This window comes from Parus major, chromosome 12 (genome assembly GCF_001522545.3).
Source record: "Parus major isolate Abel chromosome 12, Parus_major1.1, whole genome shotgun sequence".
NCBI lineage: Eukaryota > Metazoa > Chordata > Aves > Passeriformes > Paridae > Parus > Parus major.
The window spans coordinates 16,090,672-16,109,972 of NC_031781.1; the positions used below are offsets into that span (position 1 = coordinate 16,090,672).

Genomic DNA, 19,301 nt, shown 5'->3' on the forward strand with positions numbered 1-19,301 from the left:
AACTGGGGCTGTGGGCTCAGTTCTACCAACTTGTTGGTTTTAGGCCACTGAAATATTTACTTCACCCGGTGTTTCCTGATGTATGGTGATGTAAGAGAAAGGAGGCTCAGGCCCTGCATGATGATAGACTAATTCTCCACTGATGCAATCATCCAACCAGAACAGGAATGACTCATTCTATCCATAAATATCTTGAGGCCTTTGTGTGATCGTTTAAACTCGTTCACACCAACCTCATCTCATTTGCCTGAATGGCCTTTCTCCTGAGTTAGAATGATACATGTAAGAGTAAATCCAGGCCCTTAAAAATAAAATCATAATTAGTTTCTCTTAATAGCTGCTCTATTAAAAAAAGTCAGATCTTCAAAAAGTATATTAGTGAAAGACAATGTATCTAAGTACACTGGGTTTTTTTTTCCTAACTCAGCAGTCACAGGCTTGTTGCTGATGTTTCATACTTGCAGTAGGTTTCTATTGCCATTTGTGTTCCACATTTTTTATATTGCCTTCTCAGAAATTATTTTGTTTAAAGATTAGAACTACCAAAATGTAACTCTCAGATCTTGAAAACACTTGCCCTGAAAAAGGTATTTCTCCCCAGCACCTTCCACTTTTGTTCCACTGCATCTTAAACCTGCTCTAGTTATGAACTCTGATTTCATCGTTTCATCCTCCCAAAATATTAAAAGATTACATTTCCCATCGGTTTACACCTTCCTCAGTTTTTATCTTCTACAAATATGGCTTGGCCAAAACGTTCTTGATGAAATAAAAATACTTTTGCTTTGCTTTCTGTTCACCTCATCCTCGAGCAGGTGCCAGGCAATCTGCGGCAGCTCTTCTGCTACCTGAGAAATCTTCAGATATAGAAACACCAGGCCAGCCTCTGTTGTCACAGCATGGAAAGCCAAAAATAGATGACATGAGAACATATTTCTTCCAATGAAAATTTTTGCAGCTACGTGAATTCATCAGATAAGCAGGTTTCAGTGTTGGAAGAGAATAGTGTTGGAGTGAAGAATCCAGAATGTACATTTACAATACAAAAATAGTCTGTATAATATAGGCTTAATTAGACAGGGATAGGCATATCTGGATATTCCTCCTTCCAGTGGTGAAGAATTGTGGCAACAGCTGGTCTTCCATGTCAGGTGCATGTTTCCTCCTATTAGTGTGATTGGAAAGCCACAAAGTACATAAGTTTCTTCAAAAAGCCACATTTGTGACATATTTGGTTTGCCCTTCCCTGGTTTGCTGCATGGTTCAGGACTATCCTGAAGGCTGGGTTGCACCAGACATCATCTTGTGTTATGGGCACCAGCATGGGGGAATGATGGAATATTTGAAAGCTGAGGAATGCTGCCAAAAAGAATTACAGGTGGTGCAGATCTCAGTTCAGCTAGACCCAGACTTCATGACATCAAAGTCTCTGTGGGCTAATCCCTTAGGTGTTTTCCCTCTTATTTCTCCTTAAGCATCATTAAGTGACAGTGCCAGAAACACTTCCTAGGGCAGAGCATTGCCTAATCATCCTTGCTTGGAAAATATTTCCCTAACATTCAGGCTATGTTCATTCTTTTCCCCAAATAAGTATAAGGGCAGGTGTCCTACTGTGAAAGTGGAAACTTATAAAATGGGTAAGTAATTCCAAGTGGAGGAAAGAAGTCAGCACTGCAGATTCGTCAAAACTTGGTATTTCTGGAATAATTTGTTTCCTCCTGCTCTTGGTGGTGCAGCTTACTTGTGCTTTTCTTCCCAGCAAAGGGTCACATTTTGTTCTCTCATGTGGTTTTCTTTAATATCAAATTACCCTTAAAGACACCCAAGGCAATTGCCATTTCAGTTAGGGTCTAAGTATGCTTGATGGATATCTTATTTATAATAGGCAGTGTCAGTGGTGCTAGGACAAGGGGTTGATTCTGCCTTAGCTTTTATGACAGGGCTAATAAAGTTCTCTGCTTCCCAGATAACATGTAACAGCCCCGTTACTGCAGTGCAAAATTATGGTTAAGACTCAGCTGGTGGTTATTGTCCTGTAAATGTTCAGCATATTTCAGTGGTGCATTAGCACAAAGTTCTTCAAGTGACTGGTGATTTCTGCCATGGCCAGAAATCTGTCACACTAAATGCTCAGTGCAGACACAGGTGAAACGTTTCTGTCCCTGAAAACTTGAGGTCTGCATAGACAGCTGAATTATGGTGATTTTACAGATGATAAGCTGCAATGTGGGCACAGATTTATTTTTTCTGAAAACACAAAAGCAGCTCAGGTAAAGTCGGGTATAAAACTGTGTTCACTTGAGTGCTAAATGGATAATGAAAAGTCTATTTTTTCACCAGTTTTAAATAGTGTCAGCTATAGCCTTTATCCTCTATATGTCTGAAAAATCCTTGCTTCATTTTCTGCTGTCATCAGGGAAAGAGCTACATTGATTCACCTTCTAGGTGGCTTTCCAGTTGTGCATGGTGTGTATTTTTAATTCCTTTAGGTTCAGTTTGAATTGTTCATAGAACACTTACATAATTTCAGTGAAAGTTCTAATATTCTCCCAAGAGAAGGTGAATTTGTGAGGGTTGTCACTATGCTTCTTTTCAAACAATCTCTCCCAAAATTTTAAGGAAGGAAAACCACAAAATTGCACTAAAATGGCAAAGAACACCTATATAAATGTTGCTTTCTTATGAAAATAAGCAAAAGAACTGTAACTGCCTTGGAATTCAGAGTAGTCTATGGAGCTCAGTGATTTTTGGGAACAGGCTAGCCCAGTGCAATTATCCTCTCTGTCTGGAGCTCACAGAAGCCTCCTCAGTAATTTTTCTTTCAGAGGGATTTATTCTTTGCTGCATTAGTGAATGCAGTCAAACCCCAACACATCAGCAGAGAGCCCTGTCTCTAAATCTAGGTGCTGCTCCCTGAAAGCCAAAGGCAGTTTTGCCATCGACTTTGATGAAAGTAGGAACAAGCCCTTTATTTGCAACTTAAAGCAAGTAGGTTAGAATTATGAAGAATGATTATTTAAAATAGCAATGATGTAATATCAGTGTCAATTCCATTATTTTAACAGATGTAAATTTGCTCTGCTCTTGAACTCTGGTGAATTTTAATGGCAATATTAAAGAGATACTATTAAGACTACTTAAAAGAACTATTTGTAAAAAGTGTCTCTAGTTAGGGGGGGGAAAAAGTTTAAATTGCTTTTTTATTCAGTCTGCACAATTATTTATTGAAGGGTTTTGTATATTACAAATTAATATGCATTAGGAGCTGAAAAGATCACACAATAATTCCAGTAGTCATTGAATATGGGAGAGCTTGCACTGTTTAGACAAAGCAAATAGAGTCTTTATCCAGCTGGAGTTTAGGCAGTCTTCACCACAGTGAAAATAAGGATTTTATAATGTATGTTATGGGCAATGTAGATGAAGAAAGCAGTTTAAAATCAGCTGCTTAAATAACTGTAGTGTAAATTTACATGCATTCCAAGGCAAGAGCCATGCCAACAACTGCAGCGTTGTACCAGGCTATTGGTGACTGCTGTCTCTGCCCTGGCAGTCCAAGGGAATCCAGGATTTGGAGGTACTTACAGGATTCAGATCTAATTTTTAACAAAATCTACATTCCAGTGGGGACACTGATGGGAGAAGAAGGTCAGAGTGACCAGACCTGGAGTGAGACCACTTAAAATTTATGTACAAAGCTCTGAGCATTTGCCTCAAAAATGTTTATTTTCTGGAATGAAAGTTTAGTTTTAAAACCAATTCTAAGGCTTCAGTTCAGAGCTGATAAAATGAAATGTAATATTTTGAACAGGCTGGTATTGCACAAACAAGGTTATCACTGGCCAGAAAAGTGGATGTTGCCACTTTTTTTTTATTTTTTCATTTTATTTTTTTTAACATGATAAAACAAATAACAGAAAATGAGTCTGAGAATCAGGGAGAGCCAGATTATAACAATTGGGTGCTGGCATTTTTATTAAGGCTTATTTCTCTCACTAATGTGATTTTTACCTCATCTACAGCTATTCATTTGGGGTGCTAAAATTATTTCTGTTTATTTCTTGGTTACGTGCAGAGTTCATCTTCATTAAGAGATGCTGGGCACTGTAAACTGCAGTCAAGGGTCTCAGCTACCCATAAAGCTGGATATTTAGGATATCTAAGTATTACATATACCTAAAGCAATCATACTTCTAAGTAATTGCTTCACCTCCAGTCCTATTAATCACCTTCATGGAGGAAATAGGCTGCTGTAGTGGTTAAGTGCTGAAAAGGATTTGAGATCCTCAAAAGAAAAGCAAAAATTTGTCAAGTTTTTTACCTCATAGGGGAAAACAAGGTGCCTGAGCAGAGCTGGACTTTGTGAATTATTTGACCTCACAACTGTTTCTTCTGAGTAAAGTCTGGGAATGCATTCTAGGAAAAATTCAGCTTTGATCCTAGAGGAAATGTCTCTTTCCATTAGTTTTTATTTCCTTTTCTTGCTTCACACAAACTTGAATATTACAGAGGGCAAATCCATCTAAATCCATCTAAAATCAAACTTTCTCTAATTTTCCATTGGGAGGTGAATCAAGCTTCATCTTCAAGTGGCAGTCTCTCAGTTGTGCAAAAAAAATGTCTTTAATTCTGTAAAAGCCACCAAAGTGAGAATTCTAGGCTGACCTACTGAGGCAGGAGAGGTGGAGGGTGTATTTGACTGCAGCATCTGGTGTAAACTCACATACAGATAGCTTTAGACATCACTGCATATAAACACAGTCTCCAAGGGTGGAAAGAGCTTTTTCCTGTCAATAGAAACACACCACAACTAATATTTTCCTTCTGTTTTCTCTGCATATAACAATGTTCTCTGTATTATGCAGCAAACCACAATGATCAGCTGCTCAAAGAGCATCTCCTTGGCCACCTGGCCACCCTGGCTGAGACATGACTGACCCAGAGGGGTCAGTGCAGCCTGTTTGCATCCCAGTTGACTCAAGCAGCTCTAGCTCAGCACAAAGTTTTAAACAGGCAAGGCTTGGAAGAGTTTCCCTGCCAGAACTCAAACCCTGTGCTGCCAGTTTGCTTGTAACTCATTGGTATGGGCTACACAGTGCTCTTGAGATTAATAAATATATAATCCCATATCCCATTACTACACTGTGTTTGAAACATTTCCTATTAAGAAAATACAGTACAAACAGGTAAAAATATCAATGCATCTCATTAGTGGGGGGAAAATGGAAAATATGTATTATATTAATGCCAAGTTTTGGGCTCGTGGGAGAAGTTTAAGGGGGTGGGGTGGGGAATGTATTTTTCCAGGTGGTCTCAAGTGGAAGGATAGAGTTTCTTGACTATACCAACAATTAGAAACAGAGCAACACTATAGCCAAGATGTGGCCTCTAATCAAAACCAAGGCATTCTTCATCTCCTATCAGAAGCAGATTCAGCCTAAGCACAAGCCTAACTTCAGGCATATGAGTAGTTCTGGTGACTTTGCTCTTGAAATCTTGGCCTAAAGAACCATATCTGATGTTTTCATTTTGTCAGTATGTGCTTGGGTTGTTTTGTGTTGCACAGCAACCTGCAGTGTCCTGTGCTCTGATTTTCTTCAGCAGTAATAGAGAACTTGAGTGTGACAGAAATGAAGGTGGGGCTAAAGTATGGGGGGATTAAAACCTTGGGAAAAATAATAGAGGAAAACTGTGTGTGATGAATACATGCATTGCAGACCCATGGCCTGAAAACCAAACAGACAAAACCACTCAAATCTTTGAGTGGCAAAATATTTTTCTCTCATTTTATAAGAATGCTGGAGACTGAAATTAGCACTGCTAAATACTAGAAGGGGAAGACTGACATTATTCATTTCAGTGACCATCTTCTGTTCTCTAGGTCTTCATGGCTGACACTGTTAAATTATCTAAGCATGGACACAGGAAAGCAGATGTTTAATTTGTGTTTTGGGTCTGGGAGGGACCCTGGTAGCTGCTGGACTCTGCCTGAAAGATGAGGTTCAGATGGACCAAAGTCCTTCCATCTTTGTAAGGTTCTGCCATAGCAGGGGGTGGGAGCAAGGTGGTCTTTTTAAGGTCACTTCCATCCCAAAATATTCTATGACTCTAAGTAGATAAGCAGCTCTTATCTGCTTTTTTTTTTTTTTTTACTTTTTGAGTTGAAACAATCAAACTCATAATTCAGTGGGTGGGGTTTTTTTAGGGAAGCAGTTCTCCTTGGTGTAGATTTAAAGGATATAATACACTGCTTCTTGAATAAACACAAGTGGCTAGTAAATCCTAACAGGTTTCCAACCACGGTTTAGGATGCCTTTGGCAAAACCTGGAGTACCAGTTTTTACCTGGGATCTTTCTAACTCACTCCTAATGTAGTGTTTCTGGAAAGTTCTTCATGGGGGAAAAAAAAAACCCAACAAACCCAGCTAAAGAAATTGGAAGCTTGGAATGGGAGGTCTGTTGGTTTTCTGCTCTCATAAATTGCTTGCAAAACACACGTGGCTGTTGAAGGGCCGTGTTGGGGGGATAATTCCCCTGTCAGAGCAGCACCACATGTTCCTGCCTGTCCATGTGCTCCATGCAGCTGGATGGGGGATCACATAACGCAGTCAATGCCAGCTGGCCACCCCTGGGGACCCCCAAAACTGTAAATAGAGTGGGCAAAAAACCTCCCAGAGGCACAGCACTACCTGTGGGAGCAGGAATGCTTGAGCCAGCTGCCCAAGCCACACATGATAGGTGGCCATGCCTAGCCCAGGGCTCTTAGTTTGTCCCAGGCTCTTGGCCATGGTCTCATTCTCAGAGCCTGGATGTCTGCCAGAGTAGTTAAGAGGTCACTGAGGGTGTCTTGGGGGCTGAGGGGAGGCTGAGGAAGTGCTGTGTCCTGCAGATCTAAGGGCAGCTCCTCGTAAGGTGCTCAGTAAAACTGGGGCTCCCAAATGCTCTTGCTGCCATTGCACTGAAAAATCATTCTGTGAGCAGAAGGGGCACGTGGTGTGTGCACAGCTAAGATTTTACAGTCATTTTCTTAACACTAGTTATTAGTTTAATTTGTTTATGTAGTAACAGCTTTTGTTTAATTGAGAAAAGTCTGGACTATATAGTCAAACTCTTGTACAATCCATGGCCAGCTTTTCTGATACCTACACTCCTATGTGGTGTTGTGCTCACCCTTCCCACATATGATGTCCTGAAGCTCCTGCTGTGTTTCCACCTTGCCCATCTCCCTCCCTGTCTCTAGGTAGCTCAGGCAGTGCCTGCCCAGGGGGATTCAATAAGGATTGAGGGCATTACAGAGGCAGCCAGCAGGGATATCTGCCTGTGGGAGGTGTGACCTTGAGAGACCACCCCTGTAAGGTTCATCAGCAGAACATGGAGAAGAAATTTTTGGCAGGCAGGATGATAGTGGAAGCAAGATTAGGTTAGATGTAGCCCAAAGGACACTGCCTAGACACATGTACCATTTGTTCTCCCAGGGCTGATGAGGAAGCATCATTGTAGTCCAATCATCCATTGCTCAGTGTTCTGACAAGTTCTTGTTTTATGAAAATGTACAGAGATAAAAAAATCCCAACTTGGGAAAACTATGGCATTTTACATATAAATCTGTTTTATTCTGTGTGGAATTTAACTGTAATGATCTTAATGATTTATGTAAAGTGAAATATTGGGTTTTCCTGTTTCTTTCTCTTTTAGCCCTGGTCTCACACAGGCATATTAATGATTATTTGTCAAAGTCTCACTGTTTGCTTACAAGGTACGAAGGCTTTTTAGACACTATAATGACAGCTTTTGATTCACTTGATAATATTTAGAATAAGCCATAAAAGCCAATCTCTGAAAGAACAGACCGCTTTTATTGGCTTTTAGTGCTATTACTGCTATCATAAGTGGTAAATTGGCCTAATGCAAGTAATACTGCTGTGTCATACTGTAAAAACCACTGCTGAGTTTTTATATTTTATTTATTTTTCATGAAAAATTTCAAGGCATGGGGGCTGTACTATCCTTCTGAAAGTATTGGTGATTCCCTCCAAGCCAGAGCTGGGGAAGCTTCCACTGCTGTTTGGAGTTTCTTTGCTCATGGTTACCATTTCTGATGGAACAGGGCTGATCATAAAGCTGGGGACCAAGAGTGTGAAGTGAATATCTCCCTAAAGCTCATGGGCTATTTATTTATTTAAATCATAAATAAACTTGGAAAAGAAAAAAAAAAAAAAAGATTGCTTAGCTGGAAGCTGAATTTGGATATAGTTCAAGTACTTTATGCTAGATTTTATATGACTTGTTTTATAATAGCAATAGTATTTTTTAAATAGTAAGCACTTAAAATATCTGCTGACAATAAATTTGGTCACCACGTCATCTAGCCAGAATGACTACCAGGGGCCATAATTGCTTTTTCCTATGATTCTCTTGGCTTTCTTCCCCTAATCTCGTCATCTCTTATATTGTTTTATCCACTCCTGGAATATAAACATGGACTTCTGAGCTTCAAAATTAACCTACAACTACTCTTCCTTTTAATAAGGAAATTTGTTTTTTTCGTATTTATAGATGTGGGAAACTGTTGAGAAAGTGAAACCGAAGAGACTTGAATTGACTTTTGAGTTTCCATTCTTTTATCTCCCCTCTTCTTCCCCTTTGCCCATGAACTTTCATAGTGGGTACTTTTCAGTGTTTCTTGTTTGAGGGGAAAAGTGTAGTGCATTTTAAGTTTACTTAAAACTTGAATATTCTGAAGGCAAATTAAACTTCATCATGGTATTCTGTGTGGTTATTAAAAAACTAGTCTTGTGACAGAGAAGTCTGAGTAATAATCACCAACTTAACTTGGATGCATGCTTGAAATAATTATTCATATTCAATATGCTCTAGGAACAGGAAGAATCATATTCCAATTTAAATTCTGGCATCCAAGCATTTGTGGATACATGAAAGCATTTTGGCACAAGTTTTAGTTGCCATGGGCATGTAACTAAACACAATTTTTGGTGCTAAAAGGGTTTATCTTCTATTTAAGACAACTATATTTACAGACATCACAAAGTAGAAAGTTCTCTAAGTCTGATATCTGAATTTTCTTCAGTTAGAAGATACTGAATTGACCTGTATCTTACTCTGAAGAACTCAAGCAGTCCTATTTGCCCAAAATCTACACTTCCTTTAAATTGCAGGTGCAAAAATATAGGCAGAGTGTTCCTAGTTGCATCTCTGCTGCAGTAGCATCTTCTTCATTTGAAACAGTTTGCAGACATATTTCAGCAAGAAGAATATAATCTGTCAGTAATCAGTTCTCTCATGTCTCAACAATATCATGGCAATGTTTGTTTTTCTGCAGAGCACTGCAGTGAGTGGTGCATCTAATTCTCTGTATCTGGAGCCCACTGATGTATTCAGGAAGAAGTTTTTCTTCCTGGGGATATTTCTGTGCTGTGTGTATTCATTTATATGTGAGAGAAGACAACATTATCATGTTTAACTGCTGCAATCATAAGCACATTAAGTAGACAGATAATAAACAATCCATCTGAATTTATGATTAAGTTAATTGTGTCTGTGTTTTTCTAATGTGTTTATTCAGATTAAAGACTGAAATTAGAATGAAACTACATAATCAAGAGACCCTAAGAGACTGTTTGACTCCTATAAAATAAAAATTAATTTAGTTTAGGGGAATAACAAAGATCTCTGCAACACTGAAATATCACTTAGGGGGTAAAGAGGCCTTGTGCAATTCTCTTCAAAGAGATGAATTTCAGGAATAGTTGGAGTTAAGGAACTCAGCTGACACTGAGGGCTTCAGCACCTCATTTTTGCATGAGCCCTTCTGTCCAGCAGGCAGCAGACTCCCTGGTTGTCAGGCTCCTGAGATCACTAAGCTGAGGGGATAGGTGAGGAAACATGGAATTAAAGTTGGATAGCCTGTTGAATCTCAAAGCTTTTCCACTTTTTACTGATAGCTGAATGCTGTCCCTGACAGGAGCCCATCTCCTGTCCTTCACTCAGGTGTCCCTCCCTCTCTCTGCAGCAACGAGCTTTAAGGGCCTGCCCAGACAGAGCCACTTGGGAACCTTCAAACCACGATATTACACAGAGTATCTGATTGCTGGGGATGAGAGTCTTCTGGAAGGAGTGAATCTGAGTACTCTCATATGTTCATGTGCTCTGAGCCCAGATCTGAAGTCACAGATCTAATCACCAAGCTGTTCTGAGAGCGGCTTGTGTCCAGGATTTTATTACTGGTCATTTAAAGCAGTCACTTTTAATGTCTCTTTCCATTTGGACTTAGTTCTAAGTACTTATTTAAAAAATAGTCACATCTATTTAAACTAGGACAAGATGGAAAATAATTTTGTTGAATCTCAGCTAACAAGAAATGTTTAAACTAATTTCACTTCTGATTTTTTTCCTGTAATATCTTCCAAAAGCAATAGGCCACCAGCCTGCCCAGTCTTTAGCCCATCCACACAGTACTTGAGTACTTGGAGGCAGTTGTATTTTAGAGAATGATTGGAAATTTTCAGTCAGATGAGGGGAAGTCTATTTTTTTTCATAACCTAATTATATTTAATCTGAATATTTCATTGAACTGCTCCAATAATAAGGATTTTGCTACCTCTGTATGACTGTGACTGTCAGTTTGGCTCCACATACCCCTCCCAGGCCTATAAAACACTTCCTCAAAACAGGCTCTGAATAATCCATGATCATTCTGCCTTCTAACTCCGAGTAAATCAGGCCAGCATAGTTTTTGTTGTTATGGGCTTGCACTGCCTCAGATCTAGCAGACCAGTTTGGCATTTGACCTTTTCCTTTATGAACTGAGGTGGTAAAATGAACCATGGCTTTGTTCCTCCTGCTGCAGTGGTGCCCTGGGATGATTTCTGGTATCTATTCTTAAACATATTGGAACAAATCAGAATTTTTGCAAGCCAGTGCAGCTCTGTTGCTTTAATGGAATTATTCATCTATTTGACACTGACCCCTAGGCTAAGATTTTCCATGCACCAGTTTGCCATCTTAAGTAGGAAGTGCTATGGAGGTACTTGGACATGAGGGTTCTGCTTTAATGTTTATGTTGCTGAGATACTCAACAACTAAAGAGTGTCTGTAGTGTTATTTCATGTTTTGTTCTACTGACAATGATGGGCAAAATTCTGAATATTTTGCCCAAGTACAGCAAAGAATAGAATTGGTCTGGAAAACTTCCAGTAGTGAATGGAACAATACATTCAGGTCCTCCCCAGCACTGGCAGTTGAATGATATAAACTTTTCCTTTATAAAACAAATTTATTTCAGGCAATCAAACCTAAATAAACATTCACACATATTTTTATAATAGATATCCAGGATATCCACCAGAGCATGACTTTAAACCTTTAAAACTTTAACACTGTCACCCAGAGAAGTACCTCTGTTTTTACTGTACATACAAAGTCTTACATCTTCAGGGATCTTCCAGCTCAAAGGTCAAGGACCCCTCAGTTTATAACATTGTAATTAGGAGTGGTGAGCTGGGACCATTGCAGATTTCATATACTCCCTCTCCATTGGAAGAGTCTTTAAATCTGCTGTTTTACAACTTAAAGGAAGGGTTGTCTTCATTAATTCATTTGGTCATAGTCCTGAAGCTGACAAGGCATCTTCCAGGAATTTGAGCCCCCTGGGATCCTTGTCATCAGTTTTTAAATGCGCTCTTTTTTTGTGTGTGTGGTGCTCATATCTGGAAACAGTCTGCTTGGATTAGAATATTCATCTGAGAAGCATTTGGCATTTTCTGTTACATGAAACTGAGAAGCCTTTCTTTGCTATCAGTCTTCTATAAAGCTTTTCAATGCAATGACTTAATTCAGGCTGAAAGAAGAGAGTGAAAAAAGCTTCTGGACCCAAGTCAGCAAAATTCAGGAAACAAGTGTCCAAGCTTGTATGTAAAATTCCATTCAGTGGCTTGTGAAATTTTAGGAAGAAATTCTAAAAATGCCATTTAACTCCCTAAATGAAGGGATGCAAGTCGGATCAAAACACTCTGCTGAGAATAGTCTCAGCAAAAGTACAAGATTTGTTCTTTTACTCCGGTCCTCCCAAACCAGGGATAAAACTGGAAGGTTGTAAAAACTGAGAAACTCCTTGAGTGTCTCTAGGACTATTCTTCTTCTGCAATACCAGTCTCATGGCATTGTGTCCTTCCCACTTTACTGATGCTTATAAAAGTCTCTTCAAGTCCTGGGTAAATGGGATAGGAGTGTTTTTGGAAAAAGGCATTTTTGAGTGCTGCCCTATAGAATGGTTTTCCTCTTATCCCAGGACCAGGCTGTGGGAAGTTTTGGTGAAGTCAGGAATAGTCTGCTCCTGTGCTGGGATGTATCAGAATTGTGGCCCAGTCTCACCCAGTGGGATTAATACTGGAATAAGACATTATTTGAATAATGTCACTGCATCCAGGTCTATGATATGAGTAAATCTCTCTTTTCATATGAAATGTAGTCCTTTTAAGGGGTGAAATATAATCCTGAACAGAGGCTCTATTTACCACTTAAGCCTTATTTTATGGTTTAAGTGCTGACCTTTCAGTGACCCTCAGTACTGGGCTGAATTTCACCCTACAGCGAAAATCTGCTGGCTGGAGCAGTGGATTAAAGAAATTGGGGCTAGACTTTTTACTATTTGCAAGACAATGAAAACAGGCTTATTTTAGACAAAAATGTTTCTGATTTATGGGAATTTTAGTGCAAAAAGGGGCTATTTTGGAGAAAGTCTTGAGATTAGATTTTCAGTTATATTTTTGGCAAGAGAGCAAGGAAGCCATTTCATTAACTTTTCACTGGAAGTTATATATGGAGGGCATTTGTGTACACAGCTGGGCAGCATAAAACAGGAGGGCTTTGTGTGAAAATATCCTGAAATGAAATTTCATTTCTCTGTGACTTGGATCTGCATTCCTGGGCTGCTGTGGCCAGTTTGGGATGAAACCATGGGAGGGCAGTGTGAGGCCCTCAAACTTTTTTTTTTTTTTTTTCCCTTGCACTTGCAATGGATGCAGAAATAGTGAACAGACCACTGTGGTCCCTGTGCAAAATCAGTGTCACCTTTTATAGCTTTATGTCCATCAGATAAGCTCCCGCCTGCTCCCACGTATCCATATGGCTGTAATCATCGAGGGATACCAAGAGATTTGTTTGGAAGGAGCTCCAAAAGCCACATGCTGGGGATGGTGTGAATTTAGCTTTGCTTTGACCTCCCTCCTTTCCCAGCAGATGGCTGCTAATCTGGCACTAAATCACTGCCATGGTGAAGGAGTCACTGGCCCGTGTGGAAGAGGCAGGGCTGTGGCTGTGCTGGACAAGGTGGAACCATCCCAGAGTCAGTTCCTGGCAGTGCTGCCCATCCTTGAGTGCTGCTTTTATAAAGTACTGTCTTGTGTAGCTTCCAGATTTTGCAGGACCCTCTAATGGCCATGTTGAGTTAGGGGCCCAGAGATGCTTCTTGTTTGGGTGTGATGATCTGCTTGTTGCTCATCAAATCATAGAATCATGGAATGGTTTGGGTTGGAAGGGACCTCTAAGGTTATCCAGTTCCATCCCCTGCCATGGGAAGGGACACATTTCAAATCCCAGGCTGCTCCAAGCCCTGGCCTTGGACACTTCCAGGGATCCAGAGGCAGCCCCAGCTTCTCGGAGCACCCTGTGCCTGGGCCTCCCAACCCTCACAGGGAAGAATTTCTTCCTAACATCTAATTTAAATATCTCTCTTTTTTTTATTATTTATTTTTAAACACTTCCCACTTTCCCTGTCACTCTCTCTCCATGGAATCTTGTAAGTGCATGAAGCAGGTGGGGATGCAAGGCCTTGCAGAGGACATTTCTCAAATATTATCTTCAAGTTATATTGGCTCTATTTATACATGTCATATTCTAGGCACTGCCATTTATGTTATTTTGTGCATGTCAGGGCAAAACGTGCATAAGTGGGGATAGCACATGCACTGAGGATTCCAGCTCCAGTTTTTTCCATGGCAGATAACTTTTGAAGTGTTTCTTTGCTAATGAACCCATGTTTCACTCTGCCCTGATATTTTGTAAGCCCTGACACGGGGATCTCTATATCTCCATCTGAAACCAGCTCCCATCTCCAGCAGCTCCAATCTTCTTCTCATGGGAGGAAGAAAGTACCAATAAATGTCTCCATTCCTACACAAAATAGGAGTAATTGTCTGGGGTTTTTTGCTATATCCCAGGCTTTCCTTGGCTTGGTTCACACCAGTGTTAATGTCAGACAAGCAGAACTGCCTTTTCTCTGTGCTCATTCATACAGGTTCTTGTTGATTTGCATGTGATGGTCTTATGCATACTGTCCAGATGCAAGGTTTCTCCTCTGTTGTGTGATCTTTAGAAAGAAACAGTCCTGAAGAGTATTCCATACTATCAGAAAACATTGCTGGTATAAATATTCCTTACCCTGAGACATGTTGGAATAGGACTGTAAACATTTCACCATCCTTGTTCTCACTTTCAGCCCTGGGAGTCTTTCATGTAATCCACATCTAGACTTCAGTGCTAAATGCCTCAAGAGATAGAGATGTTTTGGGACTTTTTAAAGTCTAAGCTAACCTAGAAAACACATTTAACACTCTTCTCCCCTGTTTACATTTTGATTACTATTTCATTATGGTTCTACATTCTGCAGGTGCTGTAGAGGACCCTTCACCAGAAAAAAGCTTGTAGCACAAGCAAAAAAGAAAGGGAAAGGATAAATTTGTCATTATCCTCTAAGAAAAACACAAACCAGATCAAGGCCATGATTATGTACATGTTTCTGTCCCAGACTGTGCTGACTTGAGCAGCATTTTTGTCCCTTTGTCATCTTTAACTGCCATCAGTTTCCTGGTGCACCCATGGCAGGGGTGTAAGGGCACATCAGTGAGTAAAAATGACTTTTTTAGAGGCAGAGCCATGAGCTGAACTGTTTATACTCTTCCTGCTGATAAGACACAACCCTAGAAGCCTAGCCTACTGTTTTTCTGTAATACTTTTGACCAGGCTGGTTTAGTTTCTGTTTTGCTTTGGGAAAGTTCTCCCTCAAAATGAGGCTTTGATTTCTGCTCTTAGAGGATTCAAGACAGAATTAAATTATCTCTTTCCAAGAAAAAGTAGAAGATAAATAACTGGCAGCCAGATCAACACCCCTCCCCCTACCCTGATTAAACAGTTTCTAATGCTGAAAGACAACAAAAATTTGTAGATACCTTATTTTGCTGCTGACCCACTGTACAACCAGTCCATGAGTTTTTAGTTTGCAAAGCATTAGGAAAAACTAAAGTTTAGAAAAGACACTAAAACCACAGCCTAGTTGTTTATTTCTGATACTATGTGGTTCATGATTGTTTCTTTTAGAAGGAACAAATAATCAATACAAAACCATGAATAAAAATAACTTTTCTTTAACACTGGATGCTAAAAGAACATATAGTCTTCTTACTGTGCCTGATGGAAACAGTACAAGTCTGTTCTCCACAATTCTTTGTTTATTGGAATGCCTGAAATCTATACATGAGGTATTTTTAAAACATTTAAACATAGAAGTTAAGCTTCTGCTCCAGACAATTTGTTTCACCATATTCTAAAATCCCAGTGCATACCACAGAAGTGCTTAAAGCAAAGAAACAACAACAAATTTTTTTTTAAAAAACAAACTTCAATTTAAGATAAAATAATTTCCATATTCTTATTTCAAGGAAAATTTGCTTTCTTCATGAGACACATTCAGTTATTCACTCAGCTGCTGTAGATCTTCAAGGCCCAATTCTGCTCAGTGGCACTTTGGAAAGGAGAAGTGCCAATAGTCAACATTTGGCTCTTTCTGAGAGATTGTAGCTCCTCCAAGCACAGAACAATCAAAATGTTGCTAATGATCCTGAAATTCTGCATGGGGTTTCTCCTTAGGAGCTGGAGAAATAAAACCTTGTGAAGTAGTGTCACTAATTGAAATGAGCTCAGGTGGCTCTGAGCTGTTCCTGGCTCCTGGAGGAGGTCTGGACCAGAGGATAAATATCAATATGAGACTCTGAGGACCCTGCCATCAGTCTTACCCTGTTCAGAGACATGCTAAAGTCCTTTAGACTTCTATATCCCTTTCCAAAGTAGCAAATACCTTGTGTTCTACTCTCTAGTGATGGAATAAATACTCAATTCAGTTAAATGTTTGCTGTCTGCTCACTCAGCTTTATCCCACTCTGGGACACTCAAACAACAAAGTTTCTGCTTGCTGGGTTGTTGTTAAAGTTTACTTTCAAGCAGGAATTTGGGTGTCCATTCAAGGCAAGTCTACATGTTGGTCAGTGCTCCAGTGGGAGTTTTTCATTCTGTGCAAATGCTGCACAAACATGGGAGGCTGCAGGGCAGGAACATTAATTCAGGCCTTCTTTGCTGCAAACTCCTTTACAACTAAAAGATCTAATGTACAGCTAATGACATGAGCTTAAAATAGTGATGCACATCTTAGAGATGACATAAAGTGGCTATAAATGTGCCTTTTGCCCAATACCCCTGTAGCTGGTGTTTTCAAAATATGAGGTCACTTGTTGAGTCTTCCCAAAATATGTTTTTTTAGGATTAGAATACAACTGTTCTCATTAAAAACCATAATTTTCACCCAGCCATGGACATTTAATTTCTCTCTTGTGCATCATGGAAGCCTACACTTGGAACTTCTATTTAATTCAAATCCTACTTGTCTGTATTAAATGCAATAAAGGGACTCTGCTATGACCAACAAATTTGCATAAAGATGTAATAAGATGTGTTCTAACATGGCAAATCAATTTTTTTCAGTGAGAAATATATCCTAAGAACCTTTCTTCATTACTTGTACAAACAATAAGGAAACATTTCAAAATTTTTCTTTGTTTTTTTAAAAATTAGCTTAACAAATGGAACGTAGTATTTGAAATACTGGTATTTGTTTCAAATTAATTACTTAACAGGTTTTCTTTTTCATCCTTTTAAATCTGAAAGGTCCCCATACTTGTCCTGTATGACTTCTCTACATTTGAGGGTTGTACAGATGTTTCTGTACATCCAAAGCGCTGACAACTGATGTAACTTTATTCTAAGATAAAACACTGCAAAATCCAAAGATTCAGGCTTGATCTTTACTCATGCTTGAGAAAGTAATTGTTTATAATAATTAATAATATTAATCCAATTCATTAACAATTTCAGTTACTAAAAATTTTTCATCAGAAGTAAGACAATCGTCCATACTTATAGTTCAGGTCAAATTAAACTTTCCCAGGAATGCAAGGACATTAGAAAAATGAGCTTTCAGGTTACTTTTAAATTTGGTAATTTAGGCTTTTCTGTACCAAAAGAAATTGCATGTGCATGTTGCACAGAAGTCAAGCTATGGAATTTTTATGGTAGAAATTTCAGGCCTAAATATTCAAGCCTACAGGCTATTTTCTGCCTTTGTTTTTAGAAAAAGAGAAATATCTGAACACAGTAAGTAATAATTCAAAGTAACTTACCTTTTTTCAGCCAAGAAATGTTTTGCTTGTCATGTTCAAAACTTTCAGCTGCTTTGATTTTTACCTTGTCTGTCTTGTCCTCTGACATCTGTGGGAGAGAAAAGAATTTGGGGATGTCAAGTTCTCTTAAGGAAAGTTTGACAGAGAAAGATGTTCTCTGTTTAGGTTCCTGCCATAATAAATTGTGCATACTTATACAGACACTTTTTTTCCCTGCAGATTATTGATACTACATAATATCTGAGCCGTTGAATTTATGTTCTGTTCCTAAATGCTTTATCAATATTACATGGTTGCTGTTTGTAGAGGGATGCTTTTCTAATGTAACTATAAATTACATTCTGAAATAAATTATAAGCTCAAAGCAGGGTGGTAATAGATAAACATATAACACATAGAATAGGTAGGGTCAGGCTGAGGAGGAGGCATCCAGCCTGTTTATTGTGGCTCAAAGTTGCTGTAAAGCCTGCTGTCAGAGAGCTATAATTATATAAATAGTAATAAATATTTATAAAGGCAACTTGAACAAAGTGTACCCCCCCAAAATAAAATCCATACTGCCACTTGCACCGATTTATTTGCTGTAATGCGAAGAATCCCGAACAAGTCCCGGTACCTGAGGGCATTGCACAGCCCCTGCGCTGTGGTTTACTGCTAGGAATAAGATTAGGCAGTCTGGGCTTCTCCTAACTGCTTTCTATTGCCACTGAATGCAGTTAGCTCAAGCATTTCTCTATTTTTACCTGTATCTCCCAGCCGGGGCAGAGAGCAGCAGGGTTCAGGCGCCGAGGAGAGGAGCTTTTGGCCGAGTCCCTCGCTGGCTGTTGGTGTCCAGCATTCCCACACACCGGCAAAGCGAAAGGATGAGCAGTGCACTCTCTGCCTGCCTGCTGTGTGGTGCCAGATTTGTCTTGCTGCCAGCATCAGCCAACTTACTGCTGAGGGTTTGGGGGTTTTTCTTTTCCCCCCCTCGTTGTTGTTTGCATGCACTTCTAGAGCTGGGGAGAGCATGGAAGGAGGAGGGTGATCAGCATCCCAGCACTGGTGGAGTGATAAAAAAAAAATAAAATATATTTTTATATATATATATATATATATCAGAAGCTTTTCAAATATAAAAAAATTGGTTTGGAAATGTTATTACTGCAGTTCATAACCCAGTGAATCTGTGAGAGGAGGGAGAAAATAGAAAGAGGACCAGGAAATTAATAGCAACAAATCAGATAAATGTGTCATGGTTTTGGCTAAATATAAGTTAAGATACCGAAGGATATAGAAATTAGACACTAAATATCTATTTACAGCTGTCACTTTGGCAAAGAAATGGTCTCAGCCTGAGCTGAGTGCTGTGACCCTCCCCAGCTCTGGAGGGTGAAGGGCAGCTCAGCCCTTCCCTCCAGTGCCATGGGGCTGAGTGGTCCCTGCTGGGGACACCACAAGGCTGGGTGGGCTTGGCAGCAGCAAAAGGGGGCAGGGGACCACCTGGGTGGGCTGTGCCAAACCCTGAAGGCACCACAAAGTTGAGTTTGTTAGCTGGTTTTGAAAATTCTCTTGCCATAGTTACCAGCAATATTGCACTCATGGTAGTAGGAGTAGGGTGAAACCTAAAGAGAACAAGATTTTAGGGTGCTTTGGCGTTTTGTCCTTTCATATAGGACAAAAAAAGTCACTCTGCTTCCCAGAACTGAATTTTGAAAGGGTTGGTTGTGGAGTAGGTGCAGAATTACTCATTTATCATACTTTTTAAGTGATATTTACAAAATTTCAAGCAGCATT

General features: G+C 39.6%; 1 protein-coding gene across 1 annotated transcript in view; it reads right to left on the minus strand.

The window, feature by feature from the left end:
• The window catches only part of MDFIC2 (MyoD family inhibitor domain containing 2), a 47,493-nt gene extending 28,937 nt beyond the window's left edge, over positions 1-18,556 (minus strand). Inside the window, exons 1-2 of the mRNA XM_033517547.1 lie at positions 18,269-18,556; positions 17,526-17,613 (exon numbers count right to left, since the gene is read on the minus strand). Coding sequence (XP_033373438.1) covers positions 17,526-17,613 — 88 coding nt within the window. The 5' untranslated portion in view covers positions 18,269-18,556. The remainder of the gene's footprint in view (positions 1-17,525; positions 17,614-18,268) is intronic.
• Between the last annotated feature and the right edge of the window lie 745 nt (positions 18,557-19,301).